The 23,170-nt window shown below is 39.8% G+C and overlaps 1 protein-coding gene across 8 annotated transcripts in view; it reads left to right on the forward strand.

Moving 5' to 3' along the window:
- FBXO34 (F-box protein 34) overlaps nt 1-23,170 on the forward strand; it is a 137,882-nt gene that overhangs the window by 109,011 nt on the left and 5,701 nt on the right. Inside the window, exon 3 of one of the 8 annotated variants that reach the window (XM_057318739.1) lies at nt 1,954-2,027. The exons of 6 other annotated variants lie outside the window; for them this stretch is intronic. In XM_057318739.1, the coding sequence (XP_057174722.1) occupies nt 2,011-2,027 (17 nt within the window). In that variant the 5' untranslated portion in view covers nt 1,954-2,010. Of the gene's footprint in view, nt 1-1,953; nt 2,028-7,262; nt 8,091-23,170 lie in introns of those variants that run through there. One more of the 8 variants, XM_026480335.4, reaches the window with a different exon arrangement.

Here is a 23,170-nt window from a genome sequence, read left to right on the forward strand (position 1 = left end):
CTTTATTAAGTGATTCATGAATCTGCAGCATCCCACCTAGCAAGTAAAGGAAAGCTCCAAGGATATGTACAAAATAGAAGGTTTTTATAGGAAGAAGTGTGGGGCAAGAAGGCTATTAGCAAAAGAAAAGGTTTGGGGCTGGATCCCCTTCCCTTAAAGGGAAGGGCTGGAGGTCTGATTATGCTGATTACTCTGTCTTCCTTTGGGGGATGGAGTGGGCTCTTGTGACAGATTACCTCATTTCTGCTAACTAGAAAATTCCTGTCTGACCCATTAAGACTGCATTTCTGGGGGAGGTTGATACTGCAGTTAGGGTAGGTATTAAGCCCTCCTTTGGTGGCTTTGCCTGGCCCAAGTGATGCTATTTTGGGCCTGTGGTTTTCTTTTTAACAAGGGTGTGGTACAGAAGAAAATGATAGATGGAATTTCCCTTTTTCCTTATGGGATTACACTGGCTGCTGAGTTTGGGAGTAGACCATATGGAAAGCAAGAGTAGAATTGAGAGAACTAATGCAGGTGAGAAACCATGGTGGCTTAGAACAGAGTGATAGTGGAGGTGGTGGGTGGTGCAAGTCGACCCTTGAGCAACATGGGTTTGAACTGCATGGGTCTACTTATATGCGCATTTTTTATAGTACAGTACTGTAGATGTATTTTCCTTATGATTTTCTTTATATTTTCTTTTCTTTAGTTTTATTGTAAGAATATGGTATGTAATACATACACAAATTATGTGTTAAACAGCTGTTTGTGTTATTGGTAAGGCTTCTGGTCAACAGTAGGCTGTTAAGTCGTGGGGGAGTCAGAAGTTATACTTGGATTTTTGACTGCATAGGGGTGGGGAGGTATCTGTGCCCTTAATCCCCCTCATTGTTCAAGGGTCAGCTGTAGTTGGAGTCTGAGTATATTTTGAAGGTAGAGCCAATGGGGATTCCTGATGTGGTTTGTGAGAGAAAAATGTGGTCAAGGATGACTCAAGGATTTTGGCTTTGGAAATTGGAAAAATAGGGTTGCTGTTTACTAAAATGGGGAAGATTGTGGGAGGGTGGCGGTGGAACATGTGCACAAGGAATCAGGATTTTGATTTTGGACATGTTGAGTTTGAGATTCTTATTAGACATCCAGGTGGAGATTTTGAATAGTATGCAAAGCTGGAGGCCTGGAGAGAGGTTCGCCTGGCCACTTGGTGCAGCATGTAGGTTATACTTCGAGCCATTAGACTTGGTTGGAGCACTTAGCCAGTTTCCAGTCTGTCTAAGGAGCCCTGCGACGTCTCAGTGAATTCACATGTGTTGCTGCAACGTATTTTAAAATACAGCATGGAAAACAGTATGATGGTGTGTGGACTTTAACATGCATTAAAAAAAAAAAACCAACTTTTTTTTTTAAATGTTTGAGATGTGTGCTTGTGTTTCTTATATTTCTGTATTTCTGTATAAGCTGAATGCAGTTTTTTTTTTTTTTTTTTAAGATCTTATTTACTTATTTGAGAGAGAGAAAGAGCCAGCACAGTGAGGGGAGGGATAGAAGGAGAGGGAGAAGCAGATGCCCCACTGAGCAGGAAGCCCGATGCAGGGCTTGATCCCAGGACCCCAGATCATGAGCTGAAGGCAGACGCTTAACCGACTGAGGCACCCAGGTACCCTCTGAGTGCAGTTTTGAATGTACACTTAATGTTTCTAACAAAAGCAAACACAAGATTAATCTTTCATTAAAATTGTTTCCCAATATATCAATCAACTCCATATAGTGGACTGTGATTGTACTTAATTAGAAGTTCCTGGAGTGTGGGGTAGAGAATTTGCCCTGAAAACTATAGAGAATTGCTGCCTGGAGGCCAAGGAAAGGGCTGATGGAAATTTGTGCACAATGTCTTTAAAAAGCAGTTTATTTCTAAAATTGATGCATATCTTGAATTTTTCTCTAATATTCTCTTCCCATTCTTAACCTTAGAAATGGTTAAAATTAATTCCATGGAATAACATTTGCTGCAAGAATGAATGCTTCAGTATGTTCTTCTCTTTAAAGTGAGTATTCTATTCAGCTTTGAGATGTGAAGACTCAAAATTTGGGAGAGGTGGGTAGTAATGGATGTAGTCAGGCATCTTTAGAAGGAACGTGATCTAGGGGTGCCTGGGTGGCTCAGTCGGTTAAGTGTCCAGCTCTTGGTTTCGGCTCAGGTCATGATCTCAGCCCTCTTGGGCTCTGTGCTCAGCAGGGAGTCTGCTTGAGATTCTCTTTCTCCCTCTTTGTTGCCTCTCCTGCTCCTTCTCTCTCAAATTAAAAAAAAAAAAAATTGAAGGAACACGGTTAAGTGAGCAGCTGGAGAGATTTAGAACAATTAAGGGAATTAGCTCAAGCTCAGAAGAGTATGAATACCTAGTAAGTTAAAATCCATTTGCTGTATCACTGAAGAAAGTATATAATAAACCGAAGTTGATTAGGCTTTAAGGAAGAGCTTAAAAAATTATAAGCTATGCTTGTTCTGTCTTTAGGAAGGGGTGGGGGTGCTGAATTTTGTTGTATTGAGCAGGTTCTTTGGTTCTTTCTAAAAATTTTTCAAGATTTTATTTCTTTGTCAGAGACTGCACAAGCGAGACACAAGCAGAGGGAGCAGCAGGCAGAGAGAGAAGCAGATTTCCCGCTGAGCAGGGAGCCCGCTGCAAGACTCATCCCAGGACCCTGGGATCATGACCTGAGCTGAAGGCAGACACCTAACTGACTGAGCCACCCAGGCATCCCAAGTTCTTTGGTTTTTAAGGGGGTATAATTAGCTGTGGGTCAAGAACTGTACGTTAGAATTCATCATAGCTTGGTTGAATTACTCCTTAGGTTATTTTTCTTTCTTCGCTTTTTTCACGTGTAACCCAAATCTTCTGGTTTGATAATATTGGTTCCAGGAGAGGAAACAAATATGAGTGGAGGACTCCGGTACTTCAGTTTCTGAAATTGGAATTTTGATCCCCATTATGACTTAATAAATCAACACTAATTTTTAGCGTAAGCTAGCCTTTGGAGCCTTGTCGGCTCAAGAGTACAGTGATAAAAGTGGGTTTTCTGGTCCCGTATCAGTGTATGAAGACCTGGCTAGGTGGTCATCTCATGGTTCTTTGATTTATAATTCCCACAGTAAGGAGGGTTCTGTTCAGGAAACCAAGTAAACATTACACTTTCTTTGTTTCTGTTTTGTTTTGAGCATGAAATTATAAGATTGGATGATTTTAAAGGATGTTTAACCAAGTTTTATATTTCTTGATGCCTTTGACTCATTCCCTTTCTAAAATTTTAACTAGAATTCTATTCAATATTATTTTGGAGAGTCACTGAATTTTCTTTTACTGGATTTGTGGGATGTGGGTAGAGATGTGATAGTGGGATAGAATTAAAATACTTGTGCAACCTTTTTTTTAGAAAAGGCATTTTGGGATTTAAGGCGTTTGGTATTTGTTTAAGAACAAAAAGAAAATTTCACAGTGATTTGATTTTTCTTATAAAATTTGCCTTTTGAGCCTTCCCATTTCCTTTTTTTTAGGGCCATGCTAGGAAAAATGTTAATTTTAGTACAGCTTTTTCTTTACCTTATGGCTAGCCTTTATTTTCATGTTAAGTTCAAAGATAACGCTTTTCCTGTTTGATTTGCCTGCTTTTTGTTCCTCTATTGATGTGTCTCTTTCCCCTTGCCGTCTTCCCAAATGAGAACCTATAGAAGGCGCTTATCTGTAGTTTTGATTTGCGTGTTTCCTGTAATCATGCAAGAAATTTAGAGCTGAGTTCTCAGCATCAGATAGCTATGACATCAGTCTTCTCTTTCCATCAAATTTCGTTTTAGTGTTTAAAACTTAGGAAATACTGTACTCTTTTGCTCACAGTGAGTGACCTAAAGAATAATCTCTTGTTTTTTAATGTGATTCCTAGGTGTTCTTCCTTTCCCTTATGTTATCTCAAAATCTCTTTGAAGTTTTTTGTGCGTGTGTCTCTCCGTAAATCTTGTACAGTTTGTTTTAAACCTAGAGTATTTCAGGGATGGTTTGAGCATAGACCAGGATCAGATTCAGTTCCAAAAAAGACCTTGCTTAATGTGTCATTTTGTTTCTATTATCATGATGTTCTTATCCCATTTCTAGATTTGTCATGTAAATTCATATTCTTTCTAATGAGTTCTATTTATTAAGAATTTTTTCATTTCATGATACGGTTGACTGTAAAATAGCTTTCTGAAATCTTACGCATTAAATATATTATTTATGTATGTTACACATGCTCAGTACTTCCTTTTCTTTCCATAAAGACCTTTTATGTACGTATGCTTTATTTGTTTATCTTCCAGCTAGAATGTTTATTTAATGAGGATGCGTATTTTTATATTTTGTTCACTACTATATCCCTGGTCTTTGGAAGAGTGCCTGGTACATAGTAGATGCTCAGCAAATAATGAATGAGTCAATGAAAGATCTAATTTAGTATCTTAACTCCCAAACTGAGATTCGAATAGAAGGAGAAATGATTGCTTGAATGTTCAAATTAGAGACTAGAAATTATTTTATACTTGTGATTTGGAATGGAAGAAAATTCACCAACTTTAAGGATTGGTGTAAATTCCCAGGGATAAGAAAGGCCTAATCTCTTTAGGCACCACAGGATAGTTGCTTGCCTTTTTTTTTTTTTTTTTTTTTTTTTTTTTAAATTAAGTAGGCTCTGTGCCCAACATGTGGCTTGAACTCATGAGATCAGATCAAGAATTGCATGCTCGGGTCGCCTCGGTGGCTCAGTTGGTTAAGCGTGTGCCTTCGACTCAGGTCATGATCCCAGGGTCCTGGGATCGAGTCCTGATCGGACTCCTTGCTCAGAGGAGAGCCTGCTTCTTGAGAACCTCACCTGCTGCTCCCCCTGCTTGTGCTCTCTCTCTCTCTCTGACAAATAAATAAATTAAATCTTAAAAAAAAAAAAAAAAAGAATTGCAGCCTCTACTGACGGAGCCAGACAGGTGCCCCAATAGTTGCAATTTGAGTGCAATGTTAGTGTTGCAGATTTGGATGAGGGTGAGTTTAGAGATCTCTACCTTCTATGTAGTTTTAATCAAATCTCTGTGGTATACACTCATATTATAAATATATTAATAGTTTTTCCTATGCTACTCTCATCCTCTCTTGCACCGAATAATTTCTGGTCTGGAGCAGTATTTTGAAAATTTGAATAACATGTGAATCCCATCCAAAAGAAGAAATTTATTGAAACCCTTTAATATAATAGAATTTTAAAGTTTTTATGTTGCATTATTATGTAGTTACTAGTGAACCCTGTATGCTTCTAGGTCTTATGCAACTAAAAAGAGAAAACAAATACATAACATATATAATACTTTAATGTTCTTTTGACACTATTTTGAATAAAGTTTGAAAAACTAAATTGATTACAGTATAAATGCTGACATCCACTCTGCAAATTCTTTTGTGTTTGTCGTATTTTAAAGATACTGTGATAACTCATCTTCTCTACTTTTCTCCTTTGGGCTGCTGCTGAAACCTTTGTTCACACACTGGCTTTCATTTTGCCTTCATTAAATCAGGGTTGGTTGGTTTGTTTGTTTCTTTTTTTTTTTTTTTTTAAGATTTTATTTATTTATTTGACAGAGAGAGAGAGACAGCCAGCGAGAAAGGGAACACAAGCAGGGGGAGTGGGAGAGGAAGAAGCAGGCTCCCAGCAAAGGAGCCTGATACGGGGCTCGATCCCAGAATGCTGGGATCACGCCCTGAGCTGAAGGCAGACGCTTAACGACTGTACCACCCAGGTGCCCCTAAATCAGGGTTTCAAGCACATTGGAACATATATGTAGGTGTTAAATAATTATTTTCCAATTGAATTCAGGAACTGAAGAAGAATATCCTATTTGACTATTCTTGGGTATTTAATATTTTTCTCACCTATACATTTCACTCAGAGTAGAGATAAGAATTATAGTAAATGTTATTCTCCTGGAGGGCATTGTCTTATGAAAACACTGAATGAACTGATTTAAAGGGTCTGCTTACGCAAGAACCTGGGTTTAGCACTGTCACCTCTCCATTAGATTCCAGTTAATACAGGTTAGCTTCTGGTTTGCCTCTGGGTGATGTTTGGTTCTCTGCTAATGACTGTAGAAGGCTTTTTGGATACAAAGCTCTTTCACATTGTCTTTTACTTTGCTTTCTAAAGGTTGGAGGGAAATGTTTAAAATTAGATGGGACTGAGTGTCGGTTCCTGAAGTAAAACATATTGCAGAGTGTTTTCATAGGGAGAACTTGGTGTACCTCTTTATTTGAATCTTTTATAACTTAAAATGTAGTGTTTTGAGTTTGTAGTGTATCAGAAAATGTTGACCTTTGAAGTTACGGCTACATCACTACCTGATTTTTTGCAAGTTTCAGTTTCTGAGCTATTATCTTCTTTTCTGACAGTGGTTACAGACTGCAATACAAAAACACTGAAGGTTATAGGTTTGTGGTAATAATGAGGACCATAGGGGATAGGTATACAGAGACTGGGAAGAAAGGAAAGGGGGAGCAGCTGGCACAAAGGACCCAAGATGCAAATGATCTGAGGAACAGAAAGAGGGCCAGATGAGATGTTTGCAAAAGTGCTTTGTAGATACAAAACAATTCTTACAGCTCAGGTGCTGGTATCTTTAGCGAGGATGTTTGTTTCCTTTTTCCAGTGGGCTACTGTTTGTTAGCTTATAAGACCATCTTGCTTAGGGTGTAGGATTCTGCTTTGAGGCTGACAAGAGTTGGACCCATGAGTCACAAATGCTAACAGTTTGTGAATTACGATTAGTTATTTGTACTAATAGTTTGTTTCCTATAAGATTGGCAGTAGGAAAGAGAGGAATGGGCTTATTGCTAGAAATTTGGGGGTGAAGGAGTTTTGTATCATTTCTAATTTTTATTATATTTGGCTTTGCTCTTTGGTATGTATAGTTTTGCCACCTATTAACCCAGCGATGAAGTCTGATCTTGGGTATCAGGTTGTTCTTTGTGGTTTGGTTTGTTAATAATTGAAGTACCTAAAGGTTCTGGGTGTGAACTCTGCATACTTTATAATTAATTTAGAACCAGGGAAGTTAGGATTTTCTGTTGAAGTAATTAGTAACACATTGTGGCTTTAAAATTAATGTATGTTTAACTGTTACACCAAAATAACCAAAACATGGTAATAGGACATAGTTTATGTTTTTAGTGCCCTTAAAGATGAAAGTATTTTTAAACTTCTTGGTGACCTTTTTCTTGCTAGTTTGGGTGTGTAAGAGTCTATTTATCAGAAATATTTTAGTGCTGATGTTGGTTTGGCATTTTTTTTTAATCTATGTAAACATGACCCTAGACAGCTGTGTTTAATATAGTAAAGAATCATGGGGAGACTTTACAGTGTGTCTTGTTGAGACTTAGTGTATGTGTATTTTAGTATTTAAAGGATGTGGTTTGGGGCTTTGAAAATGAGACGGAGGTTGCCTAACTCAAAGCTGAATGCCTGCGTATCTAGATTGTTCTGTCCTAGAGGTGATTAGCAACATGAAAGTTGTTTTTACTCTAGTGAAACTGACAGTATTAAGTTAGAAACCTTTTGTGGAAGTATTTGCACATCGCTGGCGAGTAGGATTTTCTTTAAAATCTGACATAGCATAGGAATGTTTTAGGTAACTAGGGTGCTGGAAAAAAGCTGCCACTCAAGCCAAACTACTTTTTGCTTTGCAGAAGAGTAAGCAAGATTAAAAGTGACCAGGACCTGGAGAGTAGCCTCTGTGTCTCCACCTCATCCACCTCCCATCTCCGAGCTAGCAGTGCACTAGGTCAGGAAGCGGTGGGTGGAGTTGCTTAATTGCATCAACTTCCTGGGCTGCCCAAGAATTGGTTACTCATATGCTCCATTTAAAAGATTGTTGCTGATTGGCTGGTTTCCTTCAAATCCTTAGGTTTGACATTGATTCACTCTAATGAACGCTTGCCAAGTACAAGGCACTGTGCTGCATGCTCTGTGAGAGCTACAGAAAGGAGTATGATTACTCATACCTTTCAGTTTACAGAATGGTAGGGGAGAGGAAGACAAGATAGACGATGGTAAGTGTCCCAGGGGAGACATGTAGTAGCCGTTACGTAATATTAATGGGTGAGGGTGGGGCAGTGCATGAGACCTGGGCAGGGAGGGGCCCAGCTGGGAGAGCAGATTCAGTAGTTCCAGTGGGTAAAGAATGAAAAAGATGGTGGTACGAGGTAGGGGAAAAAGGGCCAAATGGCCACTGTGAAGGTGAAGGGAAAAATGCAAGGAAGAACTAAAGCAGGAGCTGTTAATTAGAAGCCCTGAGATTTCCCAAAATTCTGTGTAGAATTGTTTATGTGCTCTGGCCTTTTTTCTTGGGCAGAGAACTTTGACTTTTTTTCAGATTCTGAAGTGTCCACAATCAAAAAAGGGAGAACCACTGCTAAGTTATCAACCTTTGATGACAGAAGATATTGAGGCTTTGTATAGAAATTAAGTCATGGGTAGTACAATTTTTTCTTGTGGGAGGTAGGATTTGGAGAACCGAGTTTATGAAATTGTCTCTGGAGCAGGGCAGGGATTGCCTTGTCAAACTGGGTGTCTGACCCAGCAAGTTTGGTGGATCCATTAGTAGATTACATGACAATGAAGGGTAGGTGTTTGGAGTCAAAGGAGTTTCGTAAGCATTATTTCCCCCCCTTTATTTGGAGGCCAGCTTGATGAAGATGTGGGCTACCGGGATTCTCTTGTAGAACAGTTCCCAGTATTTACTTTTCATGGAGCTCTTCTTATGTGTAAGATGTTCTGTGCTTGATCCCTTGGGGAGATGTGTAAAATACCATATAGGGACCCTGCCCTTAAGGAGTTGATGGTATGTAATGCTCTCCTTTTGGCTTTTTGTTCAGCTTGGATCTGTGTATGTTCAGTTAATCTTTGAGTCTTTGATCATTTCCTGGGTAAAAGAAACATTTCTTTTAAAATGAACTCAAAATGACTTTGGTCTGTGACTTAATTTTCCTTTTAAAGAATGGAGAACCACTGGGATTTAAGGGTTTAGGAAATACCATCATAAAAGTACTGTACTCGTAATTAGGAAGCTCTGTACAGCTGATTTGGTGACTTTGAGCAAATCATTTGACTCTTCTTACTGTTAATTTTTATATCAGTATGTGCGTATACACACATGTATACACACAGCTTTAAAATGTTATAAAGCATATTTTACTTTAAATTTTTTTAAAAGATTTTATTTATTCATTTGAGAGAGAGAGAGAGGGACAGAGAGAACACAAGCCAGGAGAGAGGCAGAGGGAGAGGAAGAAGCAGACTCCCAGTTGAGTTGGGAGCCTGACATGGGGCTCAATCCCAAGACCTGGATATCACGACCTGAGCCAAAGGCAGACGCTTAACCATCTGAGCCACCCAGGCACCCCCATAAAGCACATTTTAAAAAATGATTCATCCCCTAATATTCTAAGATGAACTATTTGTATAATTAAATATTTAAAAATATTCATTACATTTTAATTGATCAGTTTCCATGTTTGTGAAATGGGAATTAATAATAGTAGTAGTAGTAGTAGTAGTAGTAGTAGTAGTAGTAGTATGTGTCTTATAGAGTTGTCCTGAAGATGAAAATAATGCACATACGTGCTTAGTAAATATCAATGGCTATATTATTAATAATATTAATATTTTAATACTATCATTGCATTTATAATGAGATATCTTTAAATAACAAACTTTCCTATGCATTTATTGAAATGTTTAATTTATATTTATCTTTAAAGTTATGGAAGCTAAGTGCATTTATACATAAGGCTGATTTGGGTATTAGACTGCTCATTTAGGTTATAGAATGAGGGAATTGAAAGCTGTGTCTGTTGAAATAAGAAATGGATTGATTAGTCTTTTTTGCGGGGGAGGGGAGGGGAATGATTGGTCTTGATCATTGTTGTCTTTCAATTCTTTTTTATTTGACTCTGTGTTTGTCTGCTTTTCTTTTTATCTTTTTTGTTGCTTTCTGATTTATTTCCTGTTCAGTTTTCAGTAACTGCTGTGGAGTAGAATTTATATTGGTCCGTGGCTGAACCAGGAAGGAGTGATACATCAGATAACCTGGGGCTTAGTGGAGAGGGACTTAAAATGAGTCATGCGGAGCTGTTTCACCCAGGAACCACTGAAGGAACTGTACAGAGTCATAAACCTGCACTTCCCTATACCCAGCTTCACCAATTTATCATCTCATGACCAGTCTTGTTTGGTCTATACTCCCAATCATTTCTTCTCTCCCATATTGTTTTGAAGGAAATCTCAACCTATTACTTCATCTAAAAAGATTTTGAGATGTATATATCTAAGAGATGAGGGCTTAAAAGTACATACATACACATGTATATATTAATTTTTATAATATGTCTATTTGGTTCAGCATCCATATATTTAGTTGGTTTCTTAGGTTTCTTTTAGCAGTTTTTTTGTTTTGATTTTGTTTTTAAGTAGGCTCCACGCCCAGCACAGGGCTTGAACTCACGACCCAGAGATCAAGAGTTGCGCGCTCTACTGACTGAGCCAGCCAGGTGCCCCTTACTAAGTTTCTTTTAATGTATAGTTCCCCCCCGCCCCTGCCAGTCTGTTTCAGTCTAACTCAGAATTTGCTTGAAGAAACTAGCCTTATTTTGTTCTGTTTTCCTGCAGTCTAGGTTTTACTATTTTGTATTCCTCAGATGTTTAACGTATTTCCGTCTCCTGTGTTTCCTATAAATTGGTAGCTGACTCCAAAGGATCAATCTGGTCAAGATTAGAATTTTTTTTTTTTTAATGTCTACTTTCCCTTCTTCGGGAGCATGTGCTGTGTTCCAGGTTTGTGATGTTAACAGCTACCAATGATCAATGCCTAGATCATTAATTCAGTAAAAGTTGGAAAATGGTAACATCTGTTTCTGTCATTCCTTCCATTTATTTTGAATCAAAACCTATGAGGAAATAAAATTTTAATTTAAGGCTTTTAATGGCTTTAAGTGTATTTTGTTTTGATTTAGTGTTTTTTTCTGACTTGTAGCAGTGATTAAAATATAGTGCATGACTCGGTGCTGAGACGTGCAGTACAGCGCACCAGGTAGCTGGCCACCTCGGAGCGACTCCGGCCCTGTGCTTCATTCACCTGGTTAGGAAGTTGTCTTACAGTGCTCACTGGTAGTTCTTCCCAGCTAGAGAGAATTATGAGGGATAAATATGCATTCTAGTTAGTGTGTACTCCCCTACTGTCCTGTACTAGAAATTGCTGTTTTAAAATCTTACCTGCTTGTGTAAGTTTTTCTTTTTAAAGAGCTTAAGTGCTTAATTTTCTAAAAATCATTTCTAGGCTTGATTTGGAATCAGGAGCAATAAAGTCTAAAATATGTCTGGTTAGTACAGTTAACTTTGGTATTACTCATTAAAAACCTTGGTTTTTGAATTGTGCAGTTTTCTTTTGTATAGTTGTAGGAGGAAGGCTTGGGACGTAACCTGATTTTGTTCAGTTTTCTCATTTCATAATGGTCACATTTTACATTTGACTGTTATCAGATGGTCTGGGGCCCACTTGGTGTCTTTGAGGATTTTCCAAATAGTGCTCTATTAATATTTATAATATGACAATAGTTCTGTTTCTGGAAAGAATTTGTTTAGGAAAAAAAACAGTCACTTCATTGGTATTTCATTTAAAGCAAGCATCTAAAGCTCGTGGACTAGAAAGTAGTTGAAAGCCTAGTGGTTTTGCCAGGTCAATGAAGCTCATAAGAATATCTGGTGAGGTTAATAGAGGAGGTTTTCTTCAATAAATCAGAAAGTGACCAGATAATTAACTTCTTCCCCTCATACATTTTACTGCCTTTCTTCTTTATTCTCTTCAGATGTTTAAGTTCAGTGCTCTTGAGGTGAGCTGACTTCTGTCTTACTACCAGAGCTAAGAAGTTGTTGAATTTATTCTTCAGATAAATCTACAGTGGAATAAACCTGATGTTCACTTTTCCTTGGGGGATTTTGTGAGCTCGCTTTACAGATGAACTTGGACTTTTGATCATGTAAATGGACACAGAAGGGAAATTAAAGTAATAGACCAGGAAATAAAATTAAAGTTTTTCAGCAGTTTGCCAGCTGGAGCTTTAGCAAGTTATTTTTTGGTATCTCTCTAGAAAATAATGGTACAGTAAATCTCTTTAATGGATAGCAGTCTTGTTTTCTGGGCTCCGTCTTGCCACTACTACCGTGGTGGATCCAACACAAAGCTATAGTGATCTCGTCGAGGTGCTTGTGCCGCAGAGATGGGTTTTACAGGCTCACCCCGTTTTCCAGATTCAGGCTGTCTCCTCTAGAATACAGCATCCATTCAAGTTCAACAAACGATTTTTGAGTGAGGCTTCAGAGGCAGCAGTGGTAAATCAGGCAGACGGGGTCCCCGTCCTTGGGAGTTTACATCTTAGTGAAATAATTAAGTAAAATTGTTTTCTCGGGTGGAATAGTGAATTCTACGTAAGTTTCTCTTTTGCTCAATTGTCTGAGCTGCTGTCTGAGGGAAGTCAGAGAGTACCTTTGCACAGAGAAGAGTAGAAGACAAGCCAGGTTTTAAAATTTCACAACATGATGTTATCTTTGTGAGTTTGGGATGTAGAAAATAATGGATCTTCTTTCAGTAAACAAGAAACTTGCTTTTCTCTTTTTTTATTCTAAGATTTTGTGCTGAATTGCAATAGGTTTTCTTAGTTTAGATTTTCTGAAGTAATGTTTCTTCTCCCCTCTGCCCACCTGTAGTGTTGGCTAATAGGATTAAAATTTATTCTGTTATTATTTGGTTGATCATTCATTATCTCCAGTCCTTTGGTAAGTAGCTAAATATAAACATGGTTACTGTCTACCCTGTATTTTTCAGGATAATCTCAATTTCAAGTATTTTGGTCCATTTTTGGATAGACTTAGTTTATTTGAGAGAGAGAAAAAAGAGGGTGAGAGAGAAAGTGCACAAGCAGAGGGAGTGGCAGGCAGAGAAAGAGGGAGAAGCAGACTTCCTGCTGAGCGGGGAGCCTGACATGGGACTCCGTCCCCGGACCCTAAGATCAGGACCTGAGCCAAAGGCAGATGCTTGACCGGCCCAGGCTTCCCAGACTTAGTTTTTAATTTAAATAATAAATGGTCCTTTAGGTCAGTGCTCTTGAACCTGAGTCCGTGGACCCTGCTGAGCTTTAGGGAGGTGGTTTATGAATCTCCTGGAACAGCCGTCATGCCAGACTTTGTGGATATGTGTGTGCCCTCTCCTCCGGGAGGATCCATGTGCTTTCATCAGAATCTTAAAGGGCTTCTAGTGCCTGCAAAAAAGATTAATAACCTTTTGTGCAAATGAGATTTGAATTAATAAGAGTGGTAACATTTTTTCCCTTCCAGATATATTTTGCAGAAAGATGATTGTCCAGGTATTAATTATTGGAGCAGTGAGTTTTTGAATGATTTGAAGTGTTCTCTTAAAAAAACTTGGATTGTATGGAGATAGTTTGTTATTTTTCTTTTATGTGATTTTAAAACATCAAGCCCTAACCCCTGAGTTTCTTATATTTACCCCAGTGTTACAGGCTGAATTGCGAGCTGCTCCCATTTTCACATGTTGAAGTGCTAATCCCCAGTACCTGGGAATGTGACTGAATTTGGAGAGGGGGCTTTTATTTTTTTTATTTATTTATGTTTTTTTTTTTTAAGATCTTATTTATTTGATAAAGAGAGAAAGAAAGCACGAGCCAGGGGGAGGGGCAGAAGGAAAAGCAGGCTCCCCACCAACCAGGGAGCCCCAATGTGATGCGGGGCTTGATCCCAGGACCCTGAGATCATGACCTGAGCTGAAAGAAGGCAGAAGCTTAACCGACTGAGCCACCCAGGTGCCCCAGGGGAGAGGGCTTTGAAAGAGGTGATTAAGGGGGCACCTGGGTGGCTCAGTCGGTTAAGTGTCTGATTCTTGATCTCAGCTCAGGTCTTGATCTGGGAGTTCTGAGTTCAAGCCCACTGTTGGGTTCCTCGCTGCGTGTGGAGCCTACCTTTTTTTTTTTTTTTTTTTTAAGTGATTAAGTTTAAAAGAAGGTAGACAGGTTGGGCCCTAATCTAATCTAACTGGTGTCTTTAGAAAAAGAGGTATTTTGAACACAAGAGAAAGACCAAAGGCATGTGTAAGAGGAAAGACCAGGAAACAGTGAAAAGGGCAGCCATCTGCAAGCCAAGGAGAAAGGCCTCAGGGGAAAAAAAACAAAAAAACAAAACCCAAAACCACTGTCACCTTGATCTTGGACTTTTAGCCTCCAGAACTATGAAAAGTAACTTTTCTGTTGTGTAAGCCCTGCAGTCTGTGGTATTTTGTATCACAGCTCAAACAACCGGACACACTCATGGTGAGGTAGTAGTTAGTGTCAATAAAAAGTACAGCAAGGTTACTGTTTCTCTTTGCCGCAGTGCATTTTGGGGCAATGATGAAGTGTTGTGCATAGCTTCACATAAATAGTACTGGAACGAGATGGTAGGACTTGTGAAATCTAAATCCACTAGATATTAATATCCCTAGTCATAGTGGCCTTATTCTTGATCATTTTATAGTTTCCCATATGCCTCTGGTTATATTTTAATGTCATCTCTTCTATTCTCTACCATTTTTCGTTCTTTGGAACTAATTTTTATAAATAAGTCTGTTATAAATCAATACCAGAGTAGTATCTGTGTGTATTCTCCTCTGTGTTTTCTGTACAGTCATTCCAACCCAGTCTTCTTCTCTGATAGTATCATCTGTCCTCAGACCTCTGTTCCAGACTATTGTATTTGCATTCACTTTTTGAAGTTTCTCTTTGCCAAAAATAAAATTTGCAAATTTTTAAATTTGCAAATTAACGAAAAGCTGAAGGATCCATGTATGTTTCTCAAGTTTGCCAGGAGGTCAGGGATTCCGTCTTGTTTTTTCATGCCGAAGCCCTAAGGTCTAATCTAACACTTAAAGGGAAGTTAAATATTGTAATAAATAGATTAATTTTAAGTAGGTTATCAAATTCAGGCATCCAAAACTGAACCCATAACCCAAATTCTTTTTCTTCTCACAGTTAGACTTCTCAGTCTTCCTCTATGACATTGAGAATAAGCTTATTGAGTACCCCATCTGTGTGTTCCTCATTTGCTCTCCCTCCTCTTTTCATAAGGTGGTAGGTAAGAGCATAGCTTTTGATTCCTAACTGTGAACATCCAGACTCCTTGATGTGCTTGCTGCAGGTTTTTTAACCTCCCTCTGCTTTTGTTTTTTCTTCTACAATTAGAGATAGTAGGAGTATGCACTTCTTAGGGTTTTAGGGGGATTGTGAGCTTTGAACAGTGTTTGGCACATAGTAATCATTTTAGAGCTGTTAGAGCTATTATTCTAGAAGTGAAAACAGATTATTCTCATCTCACGTATTTGTATCTTTTGTCTCTAGGTCTGCAGTGCTTGCTTTCTTTCACTTTAAACAACAAAACTTTTGCCCGTGAAACTGGCATGATTTTCTTGGTAGTGGCAGCATAAATTAGCTTCACCCTTTGGAGAGTGGTTGGGCAAGGTATACCCAGTCATAAAAATACTCACACTCTGACTCAGGAATTCCACTTCTGGGAATCTTCTATGCATAAGAGAGTGCATCCATGAAGTTTACATTATAACCTCCAGGGTTGGACGGAGTAGTTTATTAAATTCTGGCACGTACACGTTTAACAATTGATGGGTTTCAAGACCATGTAATAACATGGAAAATACTTGTGATGGAAATATAACATTTTATGTGTAATATGATTACAGCCATGTTAAGTAAATACATACTTCTAGGAATTTCAGAGGATAAGACTTTAACCCTCGACTTGTCAGATTCTGGATTTATGTAAAGCTGGTCCTGAAGGCCCAACATTTACCCTGTAATTGAGAGTTCTATATACCCTGTTTGTAAACCGTCATCTTTCCTGTTTGGCTTTAGCAATTCCAGACTTAGTCAAATTCTGCAGAATTGGATGGCCATGGGGATATAAAGGTGAAGACAGACCCTCTGTGTACTCAAGGAATAGTTTTATGAGATTTAAGACAAGTACATAAACCCCACTATGTGATTTTTGTCCAATAATAAGACAATTTGGGCTCCTTGGTGCCTAATAATTGTGTGTGTGTGTGTGTGTGTGTGTGTGTGTGTAGTGTAGTGTAGATTTCTCACATTTACTTCTTGGGAATACTCCTTTTTAACACCGGGATTTAACTTGGCTTTGGTAAGGGCAAAAAACAGGCCCTAGAACAGCAACTTTTCAGTGTTCTTTTGACCATAAGCCTCATTTCTTTGCAAGTGGTAATTCTTCACAAAATGGACCCTGAACAGCCAGTGCGTAGACTGCTACTTCAGTCTTGGTTCAACACATCCTAGGGGAGTGTGATAGAAAAAGGAGTAGTTACTAAACAGTTGGGCACAGGACTGTGGCTTCGGCTTTATTTCTTTGGTAAATACCATGGGTCCTATTTCTGAAGTAATTCCCCCACCCCTTCCACCCCCACCCAGGATTGCTGACAGAAGTCTTAATTTGCCAGATCTTTTGTCTGCTTTGATACTGCAAACAGTTTTGCTTGGTGCATTAATATTTGTTACCCTGAATTTTCACTTTTTTGCCTTTTTTTCTTTGCTGAGGGATAAACCATTTTTATTTTATTTTATTTTATTTTATTTTATTTTTTTTTATGATTTTTTATTATATTATGTTAGTCACCATACAGTACATCCCCGGTTTCCGATGTAAGGCTCGATGATTCATTAGTTGTGTATAACACCCAGTGCACCATGCAATACGTGCCCTCCTTACTACCCATCACCGGTCTATCCCATTCCCCCACCCCCCTCCCCTCTGAAGTCCTCAGTTTGTTTCTCATAGTCCATAGGATAAACCATTTTTAAATTCAGTTGCCCATGATGGGCGAGCCTGTGCCCAGCTGGTTGTTAAGGTCCTTTGTTCAAGATCAAGGCCCAGCACGGGGATGTGTATGCTGGCAGACTTGTGGTGCGGTGTTGCCTGTACTCTCTAGATTTTGTGTTCTCTGATTTTTCATATCAGACGTCATTTGGCACCTAATGGATTTTTGAACTGTGTTTGTGGCTGGCCTTAGAATCTTTAACATTTACTTCCTAGGAGAGATGACATCTTTATGTCCAAGTTATATTTGGTCAAAGAGAATATATGTTAAAGCTCTGATTGGTTCTTTGAAAGTACTGTGTTACTTTCAAAGTACTGCGTTAAAAATATGTTAAATTTATATAAAATGTATATATGGAAGAAGGACTGGTTTCAAAGTAAAATAAAAGCATCAGATCACTCGAGGAATAACATTTTGGTATGCGAGAGGGTAGAGAAAAGTAAGAGGGTTTTAACAGGGGAGCTAAATATCTGAAAATCTGTGGAGGCGAAATTTTCTTGCTAATGTTCAATGTATTTTCAATATGTATATCAATGATTTGTGGGGGACTAAACTTTTTATTGGGTTTCATTGGATTTTGATGTTCATTCTAGTGGGAGCTACCAAACTGTAGATTTCTCATCAGTTCAGGTAACAAGGAATTGTAGCGTGCCGGAGTTAGGTGTTTGGCATTATGTCACAGGAACAATAGGAAATAACTTTGTAAACTGTTGACTAGATTAACGTAAACATGGTGAATTTAACAAAACCTAATACTTCAGTTCGCCTCTCACCCCACTGTTATTTAATAATTCAGAATAGCCTGAGCAAGTGTTTTTCCTCTAGCCTCCTCTCCCCCTTCTTCCCTGCTCCAAGAAAAGGGGGAAAGGAGGATCCATGTAAACTGATCAGGCATTCAGTATTTTGCAATACTGTAAAACTGTTAGGTGTTGTTTCTATTGCAGTCAGAGTAGAAGAGCAAAGTAGGGGCTACCCTTCCCAACTTGTAATACTCCTTTTCGGTATGTTTTAGGTACTTTATTGTCCCATCAGGCTTATCATACACTTTTGTTTTGGGGAAGTTAGTTTTGTTTTTTGTTTTGTTTTTTCATATTTCATTTATTTATTTGAGACAGAGAAAGCACAAGCAGGGAGAAGGGTCAGAGGGAGAGGGAGAAGCAGACTCCCCCACTGAGCAGGCAGGAGCCTGAGATCATGACTTGAGCTGAAGGCAGCCACTTAACTGACTGAGCCACCCAGGCGTCCCCTTGGGAAGTTGGCTTTGTTTGGTCTTTAATCACGATACACAATGTATATTAGATAACCATTAAGCATGTATATTCTGTATTTCCCGTTCCTCCTCGTTGAGTGCTTTAGCCCTTGCCACCCCCCAGGGACATCACTGGAACCCACACGAAGGAAGGATGGGGGAACCCAGCGAGAGGTCCTGTTCCGTCTGAGTCCGGGGCTGACCGAGGACTCCTGAGGACAGCAACACTGTGCAGTGGGCAGGGCCCATCCTCCGCAGAGCTGTGGCTTGGGCATCTTAGTTTTGTTCATTTAATTTTTTTTTTTTTTTTTGAGAGCAGTACCAGAGTTTAGAGGGATTTTTGTTTCCTTGATTAACATGATTTTCCAGGTTCTTACATCCAGGACATAGCAGCAACCTCAGCCTTCAACTTTGTTTCTGTTCGTACCCTGGAACCCCAGACAGTCTGGCTACCCCCTGCCCAGCCACCCTATTGTAAGGAAACTCCATCAGAAATTCAACTGACTTTCAAACTGGGGGGGAAAGGTGTGAATTCTAAATGATGAAAGCTGTGAGCAGTGAGTTCTGGAAAACTGTGCTTCCATAGGCTAATCTCTGGTTTGCTCGGTATCTTTAGACAGTAAAGGATTTTTCCATTAAATTGTGCACTGTTAGCCATCCAGCCCTCCCAAGGCAAAGTTCAAAGGTCCCATGAAATGGCTTCGGAGAATGTTCCTCGAAAAAAGGGAGTGAACTCCCTCCCCCCAGAATGTTGCCCCCCCCTCCCGCCCCCAATATTTTGGAACTCAGTTTGAGAATTACTGTCCTTTCCGGCTTAGTTCGTTCAGGGTTTTTTTGGTTAAGGCGCTCTGGGAGTTGGATGCATGTGTCGATGTTCGAGCCTTATGACGGCAGAAGTCCTTTCTTATGCCTCCACCTGTATTCACATCCTCCTGGTCTTGGCACTTTCTCTGTTTTAACAGCCATGGACGTAGTTTCTACATACTTTGAGATTATATGGCGGCTTATGTGATATGGTATGTCTGCTTTAATTCATCACAGTTCTTTGTAGAGGTTTTATGTGGCACTGAAGAAAAACTGACCTAATTTGAAAGATAAAAAGCTCTTTGAATAGATGCTGTCAGAATTAATTTTATTTGTGTCATAAATGGACCTAGGTTTTTTATATTTTTTTGTTTGTTTTGTAGCAAGGAAAAGGGACCCAGGAGACTCTTACGTAATTCTCACCCTAATTCTACCACTACCTAGCTGCGGGGCTTCAAAAGGCATTAGCTTTATTGCTTCATTTGCAAAAACAAAGATTTCATTATGTATACATGCAATATTCTGCTGGAGCTGCTAATCATAAAAAGAAGGTGGTTTTAAGATGTTCTCTGAAGCTTTTTTTTTTTTTTTTAAGACTTTATTCATTTGAGAGAGAGAGCAGGAACCAGGGGGAGAGGTGGAGGGAGAGGGAGAAGCAGACTCCCTGCTGAGCAGGGAGCCCAATTGAGGTGTGGGAGGGGTTTCCATCCTAGGACTCAGAGGTCATGACCTGAGCCAAAGGCAGATGCTTAACTATTTGAGCCACCCAGGCACCCCTCTCTGGAAGCTTTTACATTTTTAAAGAAACGGTGAATGTATTCACTGTATACTTTTATCCCCTCTAAATGTATCATGGGAATGGTCTCTCAAGGACTAGTCTATTTTAATTCCTCTGGCCTTTTTAAGTAGGCTCCACACCCAATGTGGGGCTTGAACTCATGACCCTGAGATCAAGAGTTGCATACTCTGCCAATTGAGTCAGCCAGGTGCCCCGCCTCTGGCCTTTTGTAAAGGACGAGTGGCTCTTACTATTCTTTTTTTTTTTTTTTTTTTTAAGATTTTATTTATTTGAGAGGGAGAGAGAGAAAGAACATGGGTGCGTGGAGAGAGGGGCAGAGGGGGAAGGAGAAGGAAAGGGAGAGAATCTCAAGCAGATTCCGTGCTGAACATGGAGCACGACGTGGGACTTGGTCTCACAACCCTGAGATCATGACCTGAGCCAATCATGACCTGAGCCAAACGCTTAATGGACTGAGCCACCCAGGCACCCCCCTTACTATTCTAATAAAAGTTGACTCCTTTTTGAAGTGCATTCCTGTACCTTTGATGAAGCACAAAGAAACAGGAAATAACTTCTCAACTGTTTTGATAGGCAAGGCCATAGACTAAGAGTGACAAGTTTAGAAAACAGGCATCTGCTTTTGATTTTTAGCCTTCCTATTATAATGCACTAAGCCTATTATTAGCACTAAGAGAAATCTCATCCTTTCTCCTCTTCTGATCAGTTGTCATTGATCAAGTTTATGGCCCCATAGACCAAAGTTAGTATGACTCTTTCAACTGCGGGATTTATCCAAGCACTTCTTTTTCCTAAGTGAAGTTAAATTCTCTTCCATGGCTCCATTTTTGGGATTGTATACTTTGTTTAAAGGTGAGAGTTTTTCCAGCTTTTTAAAGCTGAAAACAGAAGCTAGAGTCCAAAAGGAATACTGGAATTATTTGAAAACAATTTTGGCTTCAGTGAAGGAAAGTTGTTCAGGTTTTAACTGATGCATTGTTGTATCTCACCTTATTCCTGGAAAGGATTAAGGTGACAGGTACATGCAATGACTTTCTCCTTCACAGCCGTGCTTTGTGAAGGAGTTGCTAAGATTCACTTTATCACCTACCTTCCAGTCATTCCTTTACCATTAACTTCTGGCTCTGCCCTACTCACCCACTGCAGTTTTTACAGTGGGGTCACCAGGGATCTCCTTCAGTTTTTCTTGGCCAGACCTGTGTCAGTCCGCCTACTAGATATCTGTCTTGCAGGCAACACTTTTTAAAACCGAACTTACTCCTCTTCGCCTGCTCCAGATCTGCTTAGCCACCTTTTTCACTATCTCACTAAAAGGTACCACTCTTCATCCAGCTGCCGAAGCCATAAGCTGAGGACCCATCCTTGACGCCTCTCCCTCAACCTCCACTTACAATCAGCAGCTAACATTCCTGTCTATTGTTGCTTATTAATCCACTTACTTGTTGTCTCTCTAAGCTCACAGCTTAGCTAGACTGACTATTTCTCACTTAACCTCAGTGTCCTGAAAGCATCATCTACTTTTGAACCTCTTAGGACTTTGTGTAGCTTCCTTTAGGGCTTAGCTTAGAAAATCAGGGTTCTCTGACCTTTTTCTGTACCGTCAAGACTAAGCTTGGTGCTGGTAGTTCCCTCTCGTCCTTTCCTACACCCCTTCCTTCTGTGTGTTGTCCTCCCCCACTCCCTTGCATGGGCTCTCCCAGTCTCCATACTCTCTTTGTAAACACACATCACATTCGGTTGTAATTGCTTATTAACTTTTCTGTCTCCTTAAGGGCAGCCGACTATGTCTTACTCGTAATTGCAGCAGTAATATCCAGCCAGTCCAGAGTGTTAAGTAAATTTCTGATAATAAATAGATAGTAGGAAATGGGTGGTGATTAGTATGAAAACAATGTTGAAGCTTTTATGTTAGTTTTATGGTTCTGGTTGCTTTAAAATTTGCATCTTAAGTGCTATGATTGGCCTTTATCTACTGCCGGGTCCTGTAGTGTGCATAAGCTCCCTAAGTGTGAAGTATGGTAGGGCAAAGCAGGAATGAAACTGATAGGTTGGCTGGGTGGGCTCCACTTTGCATTCCATTGATAATGAGGTTAGGCTTTCTTACAGGTAACATCATGTAGCAGAGAGAAGATGGCTGCTTAAACCAGGGCACCTGTGCCAGAAATGAAGCGGGAGCATTTTAGTGACTTAGTGACTGGTTATGGGTGAGCGAGGAGGAATCTTTAAGTGACCCAGCTTTCTGGCTTGATTGGCTAGGTACTTGATGCTTTCATTAACTAGTTGTATTGATTTTTGAGATTCTTTCTGACAGGCAGCTAGGCAGGCAGTAGGATATGAAGTTGGGGGAGCACACCACTGGAGAGTCAGCAGTGTGTGCTTGGTAGGACTGCAAGACAGCACTTACATATGTGGCCTGAGTAATAATGGTCTAGAAAAAGAAGGAACTCTGAGGAACACGGATGTTTAAGGCTGGCGAAGAAGAGAAGAGAGCTGGGAAAAAGCAGTGTCAAACTGAGGAGTTGGAGTTGAGGAGGAAATTTGGCAATAAAAAGGCCATTGACCTTTTCTGTGCGTAGGGAGAAAATAAGAAGGAAGAAAATGGGTCTTCAACTAGCTAGTAGATGCTTCATTCCGGACTACCTGCAGGGCTTTCTGTTGGGCAGTTCCACCTCCCCCCTCAGCCCAATCCAGAGCCCCGCTGACATTCTTACAGCAGATCTAACACATGACCTTTAATCCCTTCCAAGTTAAATCTAAAGGTTAAAAACAGATTGCAGAAATTCTGGATCCAGTCCCAGAAATTCTGATTCATTGGGCCCAGGGATCTTAAGTTTTTACAAAGATATTTCTGATTTTCTAAGGAACACTCATGGGTAGGTAGGTGCTAGAGTCCTTCATTTTATTTAATTGCAAGAGAGCAGGACTTTATTATGGTGAACTTGAAAGGACAATTGTGATGAAGAGATTGGCAACCATGGAAACCTGCCTGGAGCTTTCCACAGTGCCGGCCTGTGTTTGTGGGGGTGAGTGGGGGTGGGCAAAGCGCCACCATCTGGTGTCACGTGTTAGAGATGTAGAGTTGCTATCTTACAGGTTCTGTGGCAGATGCCCCTGGTGCCCTGCGTCATATCCTCGTGGCCTACCACGGATTTCAACCCAGACCCAGATTACCAGTTTCTCACTTCACTCTAAGTCTTGCCAACGCTTTTGTTTTCTGCCTCAGGACCTTCAAGCCCAGCAAAGGAAGGAGGGAGGTTGATATCCTGGGCAACCTGTAATTAAGTAGGGGACAAGAGCCCATGCCTAATAGTTGTGCTTCCTTCAGGGGTCCCACAGC

The sequence above is a fragment of the Ursus arctos genome, unplaced genomic scaffold (genome assembly GCF_023065955.2).
Source record: "Ursus arctos isolate Adak ecotype North America unplaced genomic scaffold, UrsArc2.0 scaffold_25, whole genome shotgun sequence".
Lineage (NCBI taxonomy): Eukaryota > Metazoa > Chordata > Mammalia > Carnivora > Ursidae > Ursus > Ursus arctos.